Raw genomic sequence first — 20,473 nt, 5'->3', positions numbered from 1 at the left:
TTAGATGCTAGTCACTCTTAAGGTTAAACCAAACCCATAGTAATCATGACAGTAATTCAGAGCTAAGCATATTGTATCTCTCGGAACCAACAGTCTTGAAATTGAAATGGGCTTGAAATTGAAATTATAAAATACGTGGAAAATGAGTAACCAAGGCATGTTTTTCTCAGTTAGGTGTAGAGGGTAACTTGTTTGCTTCATTAATTGTGCATGATACAAAGAGAAAAGAAATTGAAAAAAAGATATGAAAGGAAATATAACTACAAACTACAGACTGGTGAGTGGTTGGTTCATTTTAATAGTATTGGTAGATTAAGTCGAAAGAAAGTCGATGTTGTTAGTAAGTGCTAGAAATTAAGTAGTTATCAAAAACCCTTTTGTTGTTCAACTCAATCATATCAAGCTAATAACAAGTTGAGATCACTTTAGAAAACACTAAACATCCTTGTTAAAATAAAATTTTATTTAATAGTTAATAGTGTTTAAATGTACAAGTTACAAAAGCAACCCACTTGACTGTAAAACATGTATCTAGTCATAACTCAAAATGAATAATGAAATCCAAGTTTCTTTCATTCCCAATAGCATCCTCTGCATCCTTGTTATAAGAACAATCAGGTCTAGAGGTTTTAAAAATGATCAGGAAACTAAATAGCTTTTGCTTATAATTGTTGCTTGGACATTGTGTCACTATGGATACCAACATGAAGTGTGAATTAACTTTTAAACACCACATTAAATAATTATAAATTCAGATGATGACCTTCTCTCAGAAGATTAAAATGGAAATCTCTTTGCCATAATGATTCATTTCCATACCTAACCTTTCACACCCACTGATCAATTGCTCCCATTACCTGCAGTGTTAAGATCTGTGGATTATGGTACATACTAAAAACCTTTTTGGTGCCTGTGGTAAACCTATGTTTGACCGTCATGATCAAAGGACCATTCAAAATTGGTAAACACCACGTTAGATAGTCCTTGAAAGTGTTTTTCTTTTCCCTACACTGGTTGTACTGTTAAGGTGCAGTTGGTGAGAAACATTACTGTCCAGTACTTCTTTTAAAGGATCACTCTTGAAAGGTATGGAATAGTCCTTTTTACAGTTGTGGGCGTGGTAGCCATGCCTTTGAACAGGAGTGAGGCTTAAGGTGACCTTGTTATGATAGAGATATTGCTGCTTTTCAAATGCAAATTACTTTGTTATCATGCTAACTAGATACAGGTCTCTATCACAACAGGGTCACCCTTAGCCTCACTCCTGTTCAAAGGCTTGGCCACCAAGCCCACAACTGTAAAAGTTGTGGGCTTGGTGAGAAATCTTCTTGAGAAATCATACAACTAAGAAGTAATAAAACAGATAAAGATAACGATATCGTACTAATGATCTTATGATCTCCTACTATCTCCATAGCAGGCATTTTTTGTTTTGGTGAGTCTGCATTTAAAGTGCTCATCTCCACTGTCATCTCTCAATTAGCAACCAGTTCATGGCAGGACGGAAAACGCGTGCACTGTAAGTACCTCCCGTTGTCCCATACATATATCTTACTAACCAAGTGCGAGGACTGTACTGGGAGAATATCGGCCCAAGGTCTTGACAGTACGGACCGAGGGCTGATATTCTTCCAGTATGGTCCCGAGCAAGCTTGATTAATAACAGATCTATAATACGACTGAAGTTCAAAGGGACAAAAGTAAGGTATCATTCGGGACCATTCGGGACAGTGCCCAGTCCAATACTGAGAGAATATTGACTGGCAATAGAGCATTTTGATTAGTTGATTTTAGTTATTGGCCCTCTGACTGCCCGAGTTGTGTAATAAAAAGCCATAGAAAACTTTTCTAAGGCTTCGTATGGGACAACAGGAGGTATTTTCAGTGCATGTGTTTTCCATCCTGTCATAGACTTGCGTGACAAGAATACCAGAACACAAAGAGCTGACCAGTGGAGTTAAAAACTACACAGACAAATGAGCAAGAAGAAGGAAACTCTTCTTTCTTCATTGCTCTGCACCCTCGGTTGTCTTTTGTTCCTCTTGCTCTAATTCAAAATTTTGCTCAGCTGCCAGAAAAAAAGTACCTAGTACTTAACTTCAGTTACTTTCTTTCATGTACAATGAATATATGAAGTTCATATATTTTGAACTGCGGTATTAAATACATATGATGCACGATACTTTGCAGTAGATAGCGCAATTTATGCAATAGCGAAAATCAGACCTGAAAAAAATCAGGCCTGTATGGGATTTGAATATATATGAACTTCATATATTCATTGTATCTGATTTATCATCACGGGTTTATTACGAATCAACTTAACGGCCTGCTCCCAGTTGGCTTGTTAGCTCAATTGGTACAGCGCTGCACTAGTATCGCAGAGGTCAGTGGTTCGAATCCCGTACAGGCCTGATTTTTTTCAGGTCTGATTTTCGCTATTGCATAAATCACGCAATCTACTGTGAAGGATCGTGCATCATACGTATTTCTTTCATGTGTTGTATAAGATAGAGGGCTGTGTTTGTCAATAAATAATGTCTAACTTACCTCCTTGGGAGGGATTTGTGTTGGTTATAGATCTCAAGGGCATTTCTCTATAATGTTTATTTTAAATAAATTTCAACAAAGTAATTGCCAGTAACATTCCTAATAGTTATAATTAGAATAATCAACATGGTTTTAAACATGATCTATAAGATTGTAGCCCATTCTGATATACTTATACATGTACTGTGCATTGCCAAGGTGATGCTGTTTGTTTTAAATTAAAAGAAACTGAAGTTCTTATTTACTCAATAAGTATTCAAGTATGGCATGTTTTTTTAAAAACTAAAATTTTGTGGTAAATTATGATGTTAGGTAATTTTTCAAATGTAGAAGATATGATTTTCCAAGCAGCACTGTGTAACATGCCCTAGATGGTTTTAATAAATTTAAGCTTTGAGTCTAAAACAACAGGAATAAGAAATAATATATATGGCTTTTTAGCTAAGCTCCACTAGTGTTCAATGTTTCCATAAATTCATATGAACGAAAGTTGACTCTTTGCAGAGCCAAAGGGAAACTGAAAGCTGATAAACTGATATCAGAATCTGCACTCAGATTTAACCGAGATGCAAAAGCAACAAAGCTACAAATATTTTCCCCACAGTTTTTCTCAATTTCATGGTTATTGTGTTTTAGCCAATGCAAAGTAATGTACTAAACATACCATATGACAGCTGGTATGGACACATGACCAGCTTGACTAAACTTTGATGGCAATACCTAAGATAGTCAACGTTACTTAATTCTCCTTCTTGACAAACACAAACTTAGTAATTGGCTAGTCCTGAGAACCTGGAGTTTGATGATAACAAATTCCCTTTACATAATTTATTTATTCTCATTGCCTATCGGCTTGAAATTATTAGAAAATTGAGAGGAGAATTAACATGCTGGGCCGGCACTCCTGCAAGTGTTAAAGGGTTCAAGTAGCTTTACTGTTCTGGCCCCGGTTGTTCAAAGGATGGATAACGCTATACACTGGATAAATCTCTATCTGGTGGATAGCAGAGTACGTTTTGGTAACACTTATCTGCTGGATAGCGATTTATCCATTGGATAGCGCTATCTGCCCTTTGAACAACAGAAGCCTGGTCATATATATATTTTTTATTTTCCTTGTTTCTTTTGGTCTTTTTTTTTTCTTTTTTTCTTTGATATTCCTAGGCTGACAAATGACCAGCACTCAGCTCAAGAGTAGGTCAGAGTAAATACACAACCCACTGTCTACAGATTTTTCTGTAAAAAGGAGAGCAGCATGGTCTCATAATGTTCTGATGAAACTGACTGACGAATGCCATGCCTCTCATTTGGATAGATCTGCAAAGGGTTCAAAAGACCATGGTAAACATCACTGTTCAGTTCAAATTTTGCATCTTAGTAGTTAATTGATCTTGTTTGGGATGTTTTACAATCCCTGCCCATATTGATCGACTAGTCAACAAGGTCTGACATATCAGTTTTCTTCCCACTCTGACTCATACACAAATAGAGACAATCAGCTTGTTTAGAATGATCAATATGGCTTTTTTTTTAAAAGGTTACCACTATGATAGAGAGGTACATTATAATGATCTGGTGCCCTTTGTCTTCAAAACCCACATTCAAATTCCATGACTTTCCATTGTGATTTTCCATCATTCTTCCTTTTGTGATGCTTTCAATGAGCAACAATTGTTTTAAAGTAAAGTGTAAACACCCTTTCAATCAAGGTAGTTCTTGATATGTTTGTAGACAAAAAAATCGCATTCAATTATTTTCCATGATTCTGATTAAATCAAATTCAATGACTCTCCAAGCAGGTCTGAAGTCTCCTTCACAACCACTTGCTTGGTCAGGTCATGCAAAGCACTCTGGAGTGCATGCATGTGATGAGACAAAACAACAGCAACAAAGGAGACTAGTCTGGATAGTCAAAGTTTTGAATTCCATAGCTCTCTGGGTTTTTAACCAACATGAACACTGTCCATCTCAAATATTATCAAAATTAAGGATGTGTTCTCACCAGAAGCTGATATGGCTTACAGGCTCTTATCAGTTCAGTTATGAGTAGGCTTGAATGGTAAAAGTGAACATTCTCATCAATTAAGCCATGAACAAGAAGCAGTCTGTTCTCTCTGTTGATTAAAATATGACTGTAAATACAGGTTACCTTTGTTTTAATTTAACCTATTGACGTCCAGTGCTTCCGTATGCGCCCATGGGGATCCACACCCTTTCTACGCCTTGTGACAACATCACTTTTAACCCTGGAGCACGACTTTGAGCACATACTTGAACAGGTTGAAAATATCTTACAAATGATACCAGAATGAGTGCAATTGAGTGAAGGAGATTGGAGAAATAGCTGAAAAACCATGTAACTTTGACCTGAAAATCTGCACGAAAATCTTGTTCTATTACCCACCAACCTTTCTGAGCATGTGCTTTGAAAATAATGAATAGTTTCCTAAAAAATCTCTACACCAAAATGAAGCCTACTAAATTTCCAGCAAGTGAGGAGAAACTTCAGGCAAGGAGAGGGGAAACAAAGGGCAGGAGAAAGAGAGAAAAGTAAAAGTCGTAAGTGGGGCATTACTTTTCAACCCCAAATTTTGCTTTCTGCGTGTGCCCGAGATTTTCGGGCCGCCATTTTGCATTTGGATCGAAAGGCCGTCTAGTGTACGAGCTGTCAAGGGGTTTTTGGTAAGTTTGAGCTTTTAAAACCACAACAGTGACCCGTAATCTGCTCGACTAGCTTCAAAACACAGTTTTCCACAAAAGCTGCGGCCATTAATGGGTTAACCAAGTAATGAATTTCAATTATAATAATTATAATCATAACCTATTTCATGTAACAAGACAGAGTCTTTGCAATAAGCATCTCACATTCCACCGACACAAACTTTACAATCAGCAATCAGCTTCATATTTATTAGATGTTGGTTGGAGAAAGGCTGTATAGCAGAGGTGTAAATGCAAAGCTGAAATGCTGCAAGGTTTATTGGATGATGGCTGCTTGCTGTTGCTTGATAAAAGTTGACTGTGCTTCATCCCAAGGAAGGGAAATTATGCTTTTTAATACTATAGGCAATTTTTTTTCATCACCTTGGTGACAACTACAAAATTACCATCACTCACTTACAAAATCATTTTATTAGCATTGTTGAACACAATTAAAATTAAATTTTTATCAAAACAATTGAGAATAAGATGCACTTACTCATCTGGGAATCTATTTGCATAATTTAGCACAGAGCTAATTTTGTATCCTAGGGGATTTTCTGCAGGTGTATTCATGTATCTTTCTGTGTAACCAGTGTCATAAGCTGACCATGTGGTCACTGGGGCACCAACAATGGCAACCTGTGGCAGAAAATGTAAAGAAAAACATCTAAAACATAATGTAACTATGACCATACCCTGTACAGGTCATCACCACAGTGACTTTATTTCAAAGGGAGACAGTGGATGATACAAAGGACTCTAACTACTCTTACCTTAAACACATCTGGATGCTGTAACAAGCCCAGCAAGACAGTGGATGATACAAAAGACTCTAACTACTCTTATAACATAACCAAAGTAAAGCGCGCGCTCTGATTGGTCAATTTAGCGTCCCCCATTTGCCCATGGGTGTACGCTGCTGATGTGAGCAAATGCAAAGACTATTTTTACGCGCGCGCTTGTTTTTTCTGGTCGCGTAAGATTTGTTAAATAAAAGGGAACTCTTTAGCTACAATGTATCAATGTTATGTTATAAAACAAATGGTAAACACCACAGCGTACACTATTGAGTTATGGATGCACTTGGGAGGTTTGCTAAGCACTCAAGAAGCTAGAGTCGCTCTCGGCTATCGCCTCGAGCGACTCTTACGCTTCTCTCGTGCTTAGCAACCTCCCGCGTGCATCCATAACTCAATAGTGTACGCTGTGGTGTTTACCATTTGTTAATTACCTTAAACACATCTGGACGCTGTAACAAGCCCAGCAAGACAGTGGATGATACAAAGGACTCTAACTACTCTTACCTTAAACACATCTGGACGCTGTAACAAGCCCAGCAAGGACAAGTAACCCCCTGAACAGTAGATAAGAAATGGAACAATTCCAGTTCATTTAATGTCATAAAAGTCAAGGAAGAAAATTAATAGGAAAACAATGAAAATATTTGGTTTAGAACTAATGCAAAACAGAAAGCTGGATAAACTCGAGGAGCATTATATTTGCTCACTCCCTGGCCTGTCTAGGAATTTCCCAAATGCAGAAAAAATCTTCTTGTCCATCTTTGTAATCATAATTCTAATTATTACCAAATGAATAAAAGTTGCAATCTATGAGTCCTATTTTTCAGGATGGTACTACTTCAGTTTGTAACACATTTTTACTCTTCTGTGACCCCCAAATGAAATGTTTGGTTTTAAGGGAGATGTGGAAAAAAAAGCATTCCTTTATCAAAACAACATTATGTAATTTAGAGAGGAAGTGGTTGAAATATGAGCCAAAATCAAACATCTCAATATTCCATGGGTTGGCCTCTCTGGATCAAATTACTCAGTAGGAGCAAACTGAGAGAGAAACTTATCTGCTTGACAGGAATTGAACCATTCCTGTTAAGGCTACTAATTACAGTTGAAATGCCTTGCCATACCATAGGACCAGCCATGAATGGCTATTCTGGACAAGTCAACAATTTCAGTTGCTTTAGCAACATATTCTAATCCTTCAACCTGATCTTCAATCTCTACTTGACCCTAAAGTAAAGACAAATTATTTATCTTAAGCCTTCATTAATAAAAACCATTCAAAACTTCATAGGATCTGATTAAAAGAGAATGTCTCCCTACTGTAGGGTTTGCTGGGGCTGAGATAAAAACTGAATTACGAACTTATGGATAAAACTGTTAAGAAGGCAGAGTTGCCTATTACTGTGGCTGAGTTTGACAGTACCAGTAGATCAATTGTAGTACAACTGATGGTCAGAGTAGTTATTGACGTTTTTACTGTTAAAAGATCAAATGATTAGCCATTATCACTTGACACAAAGAGATACCATATTGAATGAACATTTTCCCAAACATTTCCCTTGCATGCATGAGTAGTTGATTTGTTTTAAGAACTCAGTAATAAAATGGGAAGAATGTAATACTAACAGTTGTTTTGATAATCACTCAGTCAATGAGCAATAATACTCATCCCTCCCACCTCCCAAAAAAAGGTGTCAGTGCACAGTGTCTAATAAGGCAAGAAGGTCTTAACATTCAATATATCACCATTATGATAGGAATCTGTAAATTGATACCTACCAGGCGACTCTTGATGTGTCCTTCAAACTGAAGACCTCTATGTGCAGAACCTCGGCAGTCCATCACTACCACAACATAGCCCAGTTTAGCTATGGTGTGCAGTCGGAGAAAGCGGTAACCTTTGTGAGCATTGGTCACTAGCTGCCAAGTGATAAACATGCATACATGATAATTAAAACTAACACAGGTTTCCAGTTCCAGTATTTCACTTGTTTGATAAAATTGAAAGTTGATGTCTGATTGTGACAGACAATTAACAAAAACTAACAAGAAAGTTTAAAAGGAGACAGCAAAAGTGGACATAGCCTATAATTTTATAAAAGGATGAGGCATTACTTGTTCCCCTCATTTATTGTAAAACATTTAAAATAAAATGTAAGATAACTTTTTAGCTCTAAAGTTGTATGAAATCTTGAGAAAGATTTTGGTTTGTTTACCTGAACATGAGGTCCTCCATACAAATAAAGGACAGTTGGATATTTGACTCCAGGTTGGATTAAGGGAGGTTTGAACATCATCCCATACACTTGATGTCCTGATATGAATTACCAACTTTGTTAGCAATTTCTTAGTAATTAACAAAACCTACTAGTTAGAACCCACAGATGAAAAAACTCACACAAATTTCATGCACAATCAAGACTTGTAAAAATAACTTAATTTGACTGGAAGAGCATTACAAAATTAATTTTTGTTCAGTACTATTACTTAACTTAGATATGAAAATTCAGAGGTTATAGGGCCTATTTATTTCAACTAGAATTATATGCTTTCATGAGTTTTATGTGGTTTTGTTTGTGTTGGAATGTTTGGTGTGCCTACCAAAGTGTACAGCTGGACATGAATGTAATTTGAGGCTTCAGGAATTATCCTTAATTTTCATGAATAGGCTTAGCTTCATAGCTCAAAGAATATAGCTTAAAACACACAGACTAAGTACACTAAAGTGGAACAAATTACAAAAATTGTATGAACCCATCCAATGGTCTGCAATTATGGTTAACGTTGTACAGAGAATAATTATAAGACAAATTTGTAGCTCTTTTTTAAATTTGTATTTTAAGGTATAATTTCTTTGTTTTCTCAGTACAAAATTAATGTAATTAAAAAAAAGACAAACAAAAAACAAAGCAATGTTACTGTAAAGGTGTGGTGTACAACAACACACACAAACACCTGAAAACCCAACAAAACTGGCCCATGTTTGCTGTGCAACATCTATTCTGTAGCATACTTGCTTGAGGTGTTTCTGTTAAACCTACCATGCTTGCTTTCATAAGAGAAAAGTTCTGGTGGCTGGTAATCGGGGATAACTAGAGAAAAAAAAAGGTCTTAGCAGACTGTCATGATACTGTGCAGTATCATCAACTCTATCAAATGTAATGGATAACTTAACTTTTAGCTATCATCAATCTCTATAATATACATTTCAACAACATTCAGCCTTTCTCCTGTTCCTTGAACATAAGATCTTCACAACTAACATGTATATAAGTTGAAGAAGCATTACAGGAGCTAAGTTTACTTGGTCATCTAAGGTCATCTAAGCAATTTGCACTTTAAGCATGTCTGATAAATAATAATAATAATAATAATAATAATAATAATAATAATAAAGAGTATTTCTACAGTGCACAACTCCAATAAATTGCCTGTGGCACTTTACAACAAATAAAAATACATTATAAACAAACTACAGTTACTAACATTCACTAACAAACATTTTAAAAATGTCAACAAAAGAACTCCTATGTATTGAAAGAGGCAAAGAGTTCCACAATCTTGGAGCACATACTGCAAACGATTGATCTCCATAAGTTTGCATTTTTGAAGATGGCTCTACAAGGTCGCCATTACTAACAGATCACAAAGAATAAGAGCTCCTACAATAATTTAAAAGATCAGACAAATACAACAGGGCCTTACCATTAAGAGATTTATAAACTAAAAGAAGAATCTTAAAAACAATACGATGCCTCATGGGAAGCCAATGCAGATCAATTAAAGTCGGAGTAATATGATCTAGTCATACAAACTAGACGTGCAGTAGAGTTCTGAACAGATGTGCAATAAGCACCTTCCTCCATACCCATTATGTCAAACAAGTACCCTTCCCCTTCTTCCTTTCTTTCTTAAATAAGAGGGAGTATTATCATTGACACTTAATTTGTAACTTTTAAATATACTTCAAAGACAACAGAATCAATACAAGAGAACCATAAGCACCCCCCCCTCAGTTGAGCAATCTTCCTCCAATAAGCATCCCTCCTTTTAACAAAAATTTGAATCAGTGCCCGAACCCTTCTTCAAGGAAATACAATTAACTATCTATGATTTAAATATCTGACTAATTTTGATTCAGTGCCTGCACCCTTCTTCAAGCAAATACAGTTAACTATCTATGATTTAAATATCTGACTAATTTTGAATCAGTGCCTACACCCTTCTTCAAGGAAATACAGTTAACTATCTATGATTTAAATATCTGACTAATTTTGAATCAGTGCCTGCACCCTTCTTCAAGCAAATACAGTTAACTATCTATGATTTAAATATCTGACTAATTTTTGGAATACAATAATAAAACCGAATATAGCATTGTATGCTTGTGGATACAAACTTAATATCCTCTCGTGTTGACAATCATCTCCATTGAGTTTGCTTGACTCAGTCATGAACCACATTAAACAACACAAGAAGATAATTGAAAATTTCTATCAATGCCTAGCCATGTATATCCTCCTTTGAATTACTTATAATAACATAATTTTGATTGATAACAATTATTATGTTATTATTACATGACTTGGGCAGTCAGAGGGCCAATAACTAAAATCAACCAATTAAAACGCTCTATTGCTGTTCAATATTCTCTCAGTATTGAACCAGGCACTGTCCCGAATGGTCCCAAATGATACTGCACTTGTATCCCTTTGAACTTCAGTTATATAATAAATCTCTTATTAACCAAGCTTCTTCGGGACCGTACTGGAAGAATATCGGCCCTCGGTCTTTTTTGTACGGACTGAGCTGCGCTCGGTCCGTAATGTCAAGACCTCGGACTGATATTCTCCCAGTACGGCCCTCGCACTTGGTTAATAAGATATATTTATTATACTTACTACGTGACAACTCTTTTAAACAGATTGTTTAAAAAATGTATAATGAAACAATTATTGAATTCGGTTTTTGTGTAATATCATGAATTATCAAACCTTGAGTCTGTGTTATCTACTGAAGCTGCAGGCTTCGGCAGGTAACTCAGACCTCTGGATTGATAATTCATGAGATCATGCTCAACTTCACCCAATAAGTGCTTAACATATTGATTATCATGAGATGTAAGTTATAACTATGCAAACAACTCATACCATTTGCCCTTAGCAATTCTGCAAGTGGTTCAACTGTGATGAGAGGGACACTGTTCATCTCTACTTCATCATGATGCATTTGATAAACCATAACAGCTTGTGGTTGTTGTATAGAAGAATAAACTGTGACAAATTTGGTAAAACTCTGAAAGGGAATGAAAATGTTTACTTAACATAATTTAACAACAACAAACATATGAAACATATGTGTGAACTGCGGTTATGAGACATATATGAGAACGATCCTTCGCAGTAAAGCACTATTTGAGCAATAGTGAAAATCAGACCTGAAAAAAATTTCAGGCCTGTACGGGATTCGAACCACTGACCTCTGCGATACTAGTGCAGCGCTCTACCAATTGAGCTAACAAGCCAACTGGGAGCAGGCCATCAAATTAATTCGATATAAACCCGTAGATGATAAATCAAACAACAACAAACATATGAAACATATGTGTGAACTGCGGTTATGAGACGTATATGAGAACGATCCTTTGCAGTAAAGCACTATTTGAGCAATAGTGAAAATCAGACCTGAAAAAAATTTCAGGCCTGTACGGGATTCGAACCACTGACCTCTGCGATACTAGTGCAGCGCTCTACCAATTGAGCTAACAAGCCAACTGGGAGCAGGCCATCAAATTAATTCGATATAAACCCGTAGATGATAAATCGAACAACAACAAACATATGAAACATATGTGTGAACTGCGGTTATGAGACGTATATGAGAACGATCCTTCGCAGTAAAGCACTATTTGAGCAATAGTGAAAATCAGACCTGAAAAAAATTTCAGGCCTGTACGGGATTCGAACCACTGACCTCTGCGATACTAGTGCAGCGCTCTACCAATTGAGCTAACAAGCCAACTGGGAGCAGGCCATCAAATTAATAGACCATCAATATTAATTTGATGGCCTGCTCCCAGTTGGCTTGTTAGCTCAATTGGTAGAGCGCTGCACTAGTATCGCAGAGGTCAGTGGTTCGAATCCCGTACAGGCCTGAAATTTTTTTCAGGTCTGATTTTCACTATTGCTCAAATAGTGCTTTACTGCGAAGGATCGTTCTCATATACTTAACATAATTTATAAATTATCTTCAATCCATCATGGATGGCATTCCATGAACTGAAGAGAGAGAGGTTAATTTGGTGGTCAAATATGTCTACAATGCAGACACCTGTAATCAGCAAGTCAAACAGTCACCTAGTACGAGTGGTAGGTTTTAACTAATGAGCAAGTCAAACAGTCACCTGGTGTGAGTGGTAGGTTTTAATTAATCAGAAAGTCAAACAGTCACCTGGTACGAGTGGTAGGTTTTAATTAATCAGCAAGTCAAACAATCACCTGGTATGAGTGGTAGGTTTTAATTAATGAGCAAGTCAAACAGTCACCTGGTACGAGTGGTAGGTTTTAATTAATGAGCAAGTCAAACAGTCACCTGGTATGAGTGGTAGGTTTTAATTAATCAGCAAGTCAAACAGTCACCTGGTACGAGTGGTAGGTTTTAATTAATCAGAAAGTCAAACAGTCACCTGGTACGAGTGGTAGGTTTTAATTAATGAGCAAGTCGAACAGTCACCTGGTATGAGTGGTAGGTTTTAATTAATGAGCAAGTCAAACAGTCACCTGGTATGAGTGGTAGGTTTTAATTAATGAGCAAGTCGAACAGTCACCTGGTATGAGTGGTAGGTTTTTAATTAATGAGCAGGTCAAACAGTCACCTGGTACAACTGGTAGGTTTTAATTAATCAGCAAGTCAAACAGTCACTTGGTACGAGTGGTAGGTTTTAATTAGTCAGAAAGTCAAACAGTCACCTGGTGTGAGTGGTAGGTTTTAATTAATCAGAAAGTCAAACAGTCACCTGGTACGAGTGGTAGGTTTTAATTAATCAGAAAGTCAAACAGTCACCTGGTACGAGTGGTAGGGTTTTAATTAATGAGCAAGTCAAACAGTCACCTGGTACAACTGGTAGGTTTTAATTAATGAGCAAGTCAAACAGTCACCTGGTACGAGTGGTAGGTTTTAATTAATCAGAAAGTCAAACAGTCACCTGGTACGAGTGGTAGGTTTTAATTAATCAGAAAGTCAAACAGTCACCTGGTACGAGTGGTAGGGTTTTAATTAATGAGCAAGTCAAACAGTCACCTGGTACAACTGGTAGGTTTTAATTAATCAGCAAGTCAAACAGTCACCTGGTACGAGTGGTAGATTTTAATTAATCAGAAAGTCAAACAGTCACCTGGTACGAGTGGTAGGTTTTAATTAATCAGCAAGTCAAACAGTCACCTGGTACGAGTGGTAGGTTTTAATTAATGAGCAAGTCAAACAGTCACCTGGTACGAGTGGTAGGTTTTAATTAATCAGCAAGTCAAACAGTCACCTAGTACGAGTGGTAGGTTTTAATTAATGAGCAAGTCAAACAGTCACCTGGTATGAGTGGTAGGTTTTAATTAATCAGCAAGTCAAACAGTCACCTGGTACGAGTGGTAGGTTTTAATTAATGAGCAAGTCAAACAGTCACCTGGTACGAGTGGTAGGTTTTAATTAATCAGCAAGTCAAACAGTCACCTGGTACGAGTGGTAGGTTTTAATTAGTCAGAAAGTCAAACAGTCACCTGGTATGAGTGGTAGGTTTTAATTAATGAGCAAGTCAAACAGTCACCTGGTATGAGTGGTAGGTTTTAATTAATCAGCAAGTCGAACAGTCACCTGGTACGAGTGGTAGGTTTTAATTAATCAGCAAGTCAAACAGTCACCTGGTACGAGTGGTAGGTTTTAATTAATGAGCAAGTCAAACAGTCACCTGGTACGAGTGGTAGGTTTTAATTAATCAGAAAGTCAAACAGTCACCTGGTACGAGTGGTAGGTTTTAATTAATCAGCAATTCAAACAGTCACCTAGTTCGAGTAGTAGGTTTTAGTTAATCAGCAAGTCAAACAGTCACCTAGTACGAGTGGTAGGTTTTAATTACCTCATTTAGAGAGACAGCATGGGAAAACCCCTTTTGTGTTAGGCGCTGTGGTTCCATGAAGATAGACTCCTTGTAGGAAACTACATATCTGAAGAAAATCGGTTTCTTAACTTTCTAATAAATTATTGAATCAAGTGGAATTGGATAACACTTTTATTATCTATATTTTGTCAATTCAAAAATGCACATGAACCATTTACTTAATATAATTAGGTATTTAATAATGAGAGACAAGAATGATAGGTTTTGGTTCATAATTTACACATTAGACTTTTTTCGTCCTGACCAAACTCCCTAGTATAAAGGTGGCTGACTCAGTGGGCAAAGATTTGGGAAAGTTTCAGTGCTAAAAGTTTCTAAAATTACAATGCATGTTATTTAAATTATTCATGTGGAACAAAACTATGTATTATTAATTGTGAATAATTTAACATAGGATCAAATTACCCTTCTTGGAACTACAGTACACTGTACCCAAAAGTTGTAAAAAATTTGGCCTAACCTAGGTTCACTGGATCAGTGAATGTAACCCTCTTACTAACCAAGTTCAAGGTCTGTACTGTAAGTTACAGACGTGGAGGGAAAAATTTTAATTTAAATGAACCTTTGAATTAAGTGGGCTGTACAGTGAAATACAGCCCTCTAAATTGACCCATAGTAGCACAGGTATTAACTGAGAGATATAATAAAGTTTGATACTCACAGATGCTGTTCCAGGGGTGTGTCTTTGGTACCCAAAAAGAAAATGAGTTTGCGATTTTCATCCACCCAGATCTGCAATTTGGGAAACTTGAATTAAAGAAGTTTGCCTGTAATAACAGCCCTGCAGCTTTGTGCACTAAAATTATATTTGGATGTTTCTTTAACCAATGGAAGTGAATCACTCCTACATGTTGTACTACACACAACTTGTAATCATTACGGTGGCCAATTTACCATTTCAACTTTGTTGATATATCCAAATTATTTCGTTACTCCCACCGACGCAGCCCCAAACAGTTTCTTTCGAAACTATCAGCCTTTATTCATCACAAACATGTCTAGAAAAATTTGAAATCTGAGAGAGGTGATTTCCAGCACCCTGGGAAATAATAATATGATGAGTAATTTTTTTCAGCCATCCATGGATGCCTATCGGCTTGTAATGACAACCTTTTTACAATTTTTTTTTAAAGATGAATTTACCTACCTCTTTACCATCAACTTCCCAGTCTCCATCTGTTAATTGTCGCTGGGTCACAAGAGGATAATGGATACAACACTCTGAAATAAAGCTACCAGCCCTTGCACGCGTAAGTGTGTGATTACTGTTGGCAGTTGCTAAATAGAGATGACGGAACCCTGATATTTCACTGGACCAGATGAACTGCAATCTTGAATCATTCATACGCAAAAAGTGAGTGAGATCAGCAACCTATAAGAAAATAGAAAGAAATTCTAGTTGAAATATTAATAAGAGAATGCATTGAATTATTGACTCTGAGTGAAGTCACTAGCATCTACTGCATCTCTTCAGTTCCTGCTGGTAGATTTAAGGTTGGGGCTGCATGATACATTGTACACTTAAATTGAATACTATATTTTCTCAGATAAGAGCCTACGCGTGTATTTAAAGCTTCAGCTAAAAGGAGGGGCACTTATTGGAAGGAAGGTGCCTCATCAAAGAGGCACCTATTACAAAACTATGAACTTGTAATGATTCTGCTTAAGTTGAAGCTTGTACTCTTACTATAATATTTAAGATAGTGAGGGAGGAAGGAGGGCAACTTATAACAGAGGGTTGCTGGTTAATATCATGGCCTGGGGGGGGGGGGTGAGTGCTTATCCAGGGGAGGTCACTTATTGGAGAAAATACTGTACAGTAAAGTGAATTATTAACTCACATTAATCCATATATCATTTGATTCCTCTGCTAGCACTTCAACCATAGGACTGCCTTCTGTTATTGTCAACAATTGATTTGCTGGATGGTTTACCGGAACAAAGAATGCCACAGGAATTTGAACCAAAGCTAGGTGCTGCTGACTTCTATCAAGTATTTCTGCATACACACTGGAAGTAAGGCAAATGAAAACAAATTCTCAATTCTTCATATTGATTCTGCAGTAGGGTGGTCACCTAACAATTTGAAGGAAAAGAAAGAAAGAACAAAAATGGGAATGAACAACTGAAGATACAATGTCTAACCTTTCACCATCTGGCAACCAACCACACCTAACAAGGTATTCCATAAAAGGAAATGCTTCTGAAAGTGGAACTCTCATCTGATACTCAATCACATGATCACATATCTGAAGAAAGGAAAAACAAAATTATGTTACTTGTTCCTGAAAATCAAAATGATCCAACTTGTCATTTTTACAAAATTTTACCCATTATGAGTCTGCTGGTAAGTCAAAACAATTGGAAAAAGAGAGACTTGAAGGAGCTTTGAAAATTTGCCCACTAATTTCCAAGTTTAATTTGAAGAAAGTAAAAACCAACTTAATTTTCAATACAGGAAGGTGATAGATGTGGATATCTATGGACCTTGCTGAGTTTCAATTTAAGTTAAAGTAATCAAGGAGGTAAATTCAGGCCAAAATGAAGATTTCATGAATGTTGTCACCTTACCTTGCCACTTGTATCTATACTGAACTGGACAATTTTAAGTTTGGATTTAGCATTAGCAGAACCTGGGAAAAAAAAGCCACAATTCTTTTTAACATATGAAGGAAATAACCAAAAAAAAAAAATGAAATAAACCTATAGTAAGTATTTGATTGGCTGAGCAAGGTCTTCCCATTTCTGTGGTGATTACCAAACCCATAAGGAAAAAGTTTTGCCCATAAAACACACCTCATACCAACCTACACAATAGAAAATCAAAAGTTCTCCTCCAGCTTGCCCCTTCTTTACAAAGAAGCCCTTCCATGTACCCCAACTCCCCTCCTGGCTTAGGGTCAGGTTTTACCCAAAAGCTTTACCCCTCAAGAGAACACAACATACCCTAGTCCCCATCTGGCTGCTGGAATTAATTTGAGTCTAGCTGCAGCTTTCTAAAGTACATGAACCTGGTAAAAAGAAAATTCTTAGGAAATTGGATAGTTCATAGTTCATTCATGGATAGAGAAAAAAGTCATACCTGCTTTAGGATATCTGTAACTATCTACGTGACTATTTTGTACCATACTGTCTGGACCAGATACAATGTGAAGAATTTCCACAGAGCTCTCATCCACCTAGTAAATAGAGGAAATAATTTGTATGTAAAAATATCATATAGCAAAAAAAAAACAATAACAACAAAGTTCAAATCTTGGTGAGTAAGAATTACAGGTTATACTTTTATTTACCTCTTCAAATAAAATTCTGTAGGTTCTTGTAAGGTCTATGGAAATAGAGCAAACACTTGGTCTAATAATTTTTGTCACAATCATGCAAACTAGTAAGGCCTTTTTTCAGCTCAGTTTTATGTTATGATTATTCAAATATGACCATGCACATGTGAGTGGATAATGTCCTGTACATTCAGTGATCCATGTTTTACTGTTTGCTCTGTCATAAATATACAGTTGTATGTTCCAGTTATCTCAGATACATGTACATGTACAGCAACAGACACCATAATTCAGCAAGCCTTTGACAGGAAATAATGCCTATGCAGCAAACATTCTTTACATTGCTTAGATCTGAATGTTTACACTTGTAACAAAAAGGAATATTCTTGATTGGTACTTACTTTCATCAGTGCTAAATTTTGGTTGCCACCAGTAGCCAGTATATCTATCAAATTCTTCTTGGACTATAAATGATGCCACACCAGCTGATATTGGCTCCTCCATTGGACTTGGTGAACCTTGATTTGTGTACGTCAATCTCCTTTCTTCCTCTGTGACAATATTATTGACCCAAACGTCATTACGGTGAATAAAAGCTACCAGGTTAGGATCACAAGGGCATAATTTTGCATCCATCTTTGTCTCTGAGGTCTGGGAATGCAACTCCTCGGGAATTATTGGTTGCCTGTTTTCATCCTGAATGAACAGGAGACAGGATATCATAAATTCATTCATTTACCAAAAAAAACTGATGACATAAATTATTTCAGGAGCAATACTCTTGGCATATACAACAAGTGTCTTAGATCCTATGATCATGTATCAAGGCTGTGGTCTAAGAAAAATTGAAGGGAGCCCAGTGCTCTGAGACTGTGAAATCCAGGGTGTCCTGCATATATTATCTTAAAAAAGGTAAGTGCCCTGTTCCTTGCAAGCACCCTGTTTTGAATGAGTGCCCTCTCTGAAAGGTACATGCACCAGAGATAAATATAGTAAGTGTCCCAGGTACTAAATCGAATAATAACTGACAGTACTCAAACTTAACAGGTATATGTGGAAGTTGTCCCCTTGATCTCTAGAACACCAAATTCTCATTCTCTGCTGAAGGAGAGAATATACAACCAGATCTTGGGAGTCAAGATTTAAAAGTTTGTTATAGGTAAAATTTCCTTCTTGACACATTTTAGGAGTCAGATGTGTACCTATCGTACTGCGACTGGTTAAAAACTTTCTTCAAATGAGCTAAAAAATTCAACAATTAATGCAGCCATCGAGAAAAAAACTGAGTGACCTGGCTATGTGTGCAACACAACATCATGAACTTCTTAAGAACTGTTGTTCCAGTTTGTTATTGCAAAAAAAAAATTGTTGGAATCAAATATTCCTTTCTGTGAAGCTCCTGGTTGTTCCAACAGATCGACACCAAAAAATTGTAATAAAAAGGAAGGAAGTTTAAGATTTCTTTTGTCAGAGGTTACTGGTCAGGTTGCTAAGCAACTATAAAATGTTGACAGCTGTGGTTGCATTTTTAACACATTTGAAGACAATTTTCAAAAGGTTAAATTTCTCTCTGACTTGAATCTCTAAATGTGGTCGCTATGGAATTTCAAAACATAACTTTAACTGGCAAATGTAAAATTTGTTTGGTTTCTTGAGCATCCTTCTCCCATCACAAAGACCCTATAACACACAAGAAATTCTGGCAAAAAATAATTTTACCAGAATCAGGAGGGTGATTTTCTGCAGATGGGAATCTCTCGGGTCATCTGTATAATTAACCCGGTCAAGCAAGTATTAAATTTAATTAATTCACGAAGAAGACCTTGTTTTACTAAACAAAGAGCCAGAACTAATTTTACAGAATATGAGAGACGGAGGGGTGATGCAACATTATCCTTTGTCATTTCATACAACCAGCTGGGCGACGAACGCTAAAACAAACGAAATAACTTGTGATTTCACCTTGACTGCAGACTAAGTAAATATTACAACATCAAGTTCACAAGATTAAATTAATCACTCGCGTGCTCAATTACTGATCAGACGAACACTTGAAACTAAAGTCTGGGCTTACTTCTGTTCATTTACCATGCTTTAATTGAAAATAAATTGAAGATCGCAAATAATCACCAATTCTTTTTTTCCATGTTATGCAATAACTACAAACTCCCAAGATCCCGAGATCACGCTATTTATTTAAAAGGAACCCAAAACCTTCGTTCGATCTCGTTGTATTGGAAAACCACGCAATGTAACCATAACGCTTTACCACTAAATATAGTCTGTAAAGTTGGGCTTACCTCTTCGTCAACTCGCCAATCTGTGCACGTATACAAACTACTTGACGCAGAAAACATGAACCTTCTACATGTCTCATCGAAATCGTAAGCGGTGATTCCAAATGCTCCAAGGCGTTTCCTCTCCCGCAGTAACTGTTCTTCCCTTGAATATCCCGAAAAGGAACGACTGATCTTAAACGAGTCAAGCAGAGGTTTCCACGGAAGAGGAGAAAAATCGTTTTCTTTCTCGCCATTGGGCGAACTGTGTTGTCCAGGCAGATCGACATAGTGGATTGTGTTCTCGCGGCTTCCAAACGGAACGGCAAGAAAATATAACTTGTTGTCGCAAAATGTGAATGAATGCGGTACTCGATTTACGAGACTTTGTTGCAAAGATTTAGTTTGTTTCACGGCGACCTGCAAATCTTTCCAACTGTTTTTCCTGACCGAAAATGACCCTTGTCGGCGCCTCAATTCGACTCGCTCACCGAAGGGTGACACATCGGACATGGCGCTAAAAATCTGACGAAGTAGAATATTAACAGTGCCATAAAAAGGAGCATAAAAACGAGTAAATATTTTCACAATTGCCGGGTAGAATCCGGTCCTCCATGGCCCCTCAAAATATTCAAGACAAGTCACGATTCTGTAACGATTTCGAAATTTCGCACCATTGTAAATGGTCAGCGGGTTATC

At 36.9% G+C, this 20,473-nt stretch overlaps 1 protein-coding gene across 2 annotated transcripts; it reads right to left on the bottom strand.

Moving 5' to 3' along the window:
* Nucleotides 1-442: 442 nt before the first annotated feature.
* On the bottom strand, nucleotides 443-20,457 carry LOC111324320 (dipeptidyl peptidase 9). 2 transcript variants are annotated; one of them, XM_088739048.1, is made up of 19 exons: nucleotides 19,799-20,457; nucleotides 17,900-18,194; nucleotides 17,514-17,548; nucleotides 17,303-17,399; nucleotides 16,792-16,853; nucleotides 16,366-16,469; nucleotides 16,062-16,230; nucleotides 15,368-15,592; nucleotides 14,882-14,952; nucleotides 14,179-14,266; nucleotides 11,204-11,348; nucleotides 9,095-9,145; nucleotides 8,270-8,367; nucleotides 7,833-7,973; nucleotides 7,178-7,280; nucleotides 6,558-6,607; nucleotides 5,750-5,892; nucleotides 4,553-4,664; nucleotides 443-3,867 (listed from the first exon to the last, which is right to left on the bottom strand). In XM_088739048.1, exons 1-19 carry the CDS (start codon nucleotides 20,285-20,287, stop codon nucleotides 3,775-3,777), a joined length of 2,571 nt encoding a protein of 856 aa, XP_088595174.1. In that variant the 5' UTR covers nucleotides 20,288-20,457; the 3' UTR covers nucleotides 443-3,774. The 2 variants fall into 2 exon arrangements, with proteins under 2 accessions (XP_088595174.1, XP_088595178.1); XM_088739052.1 differs by lacking the exons at nucleotides 443-3,867; nucleotides 4,553-4,664; nucleotides 5,750-5,892 and adding an exon at nucleotides 5,926-6,026 and having other exon boundaries at nucleotides 6,485-6,607; nucleotides 19,799-20,438.
* Between the last annotated feature and the right edge of the window lie 16 nt (nucleotides 20,458-20,473).

This window comes from Stylophora pistillata, chromosome 1, assembly GCF_964205215.1.
Source record: "Stylophora pistillata chromosome 1, jaStyPist1.2, whole genome shotgun sequence".
Lineage (NCBI taxonomy): Eukaryota > Metazoa > Cnidaria > Anthozoa > Scleractinia > Pocilloporidae > Stylophora > Stylophora pistillata.
The sequence above is the reverse complement of the archived record's forward strand: the minus strand, read 5'-3'. Positions and strand labels throughout refer to the sequence as shown.

Coding starts and splice junctions, on each gene's coding strand:
- LOC111324320 (XM_088739048.1), bottom strand. CDS start 20,287: ATGTCCGATGTGTCACCCTTCGGTGAGCGAGTCGAATTGAGGCGCCGA. Junction 16,854..17,302: donor TTACAGATATCCTAAAGCAG/GTATGACTTTTT, acceptor TTTTTTTCCCAG/GTTCTGCTAATGCTAAATCC. Junction 16,231..16,365: donor TGGTTGCCAGATGGTGAAAG/GTTAGACATTGT, acceptor CCTTACTTCCAG/TGTGTATGCAGAAATACTTG.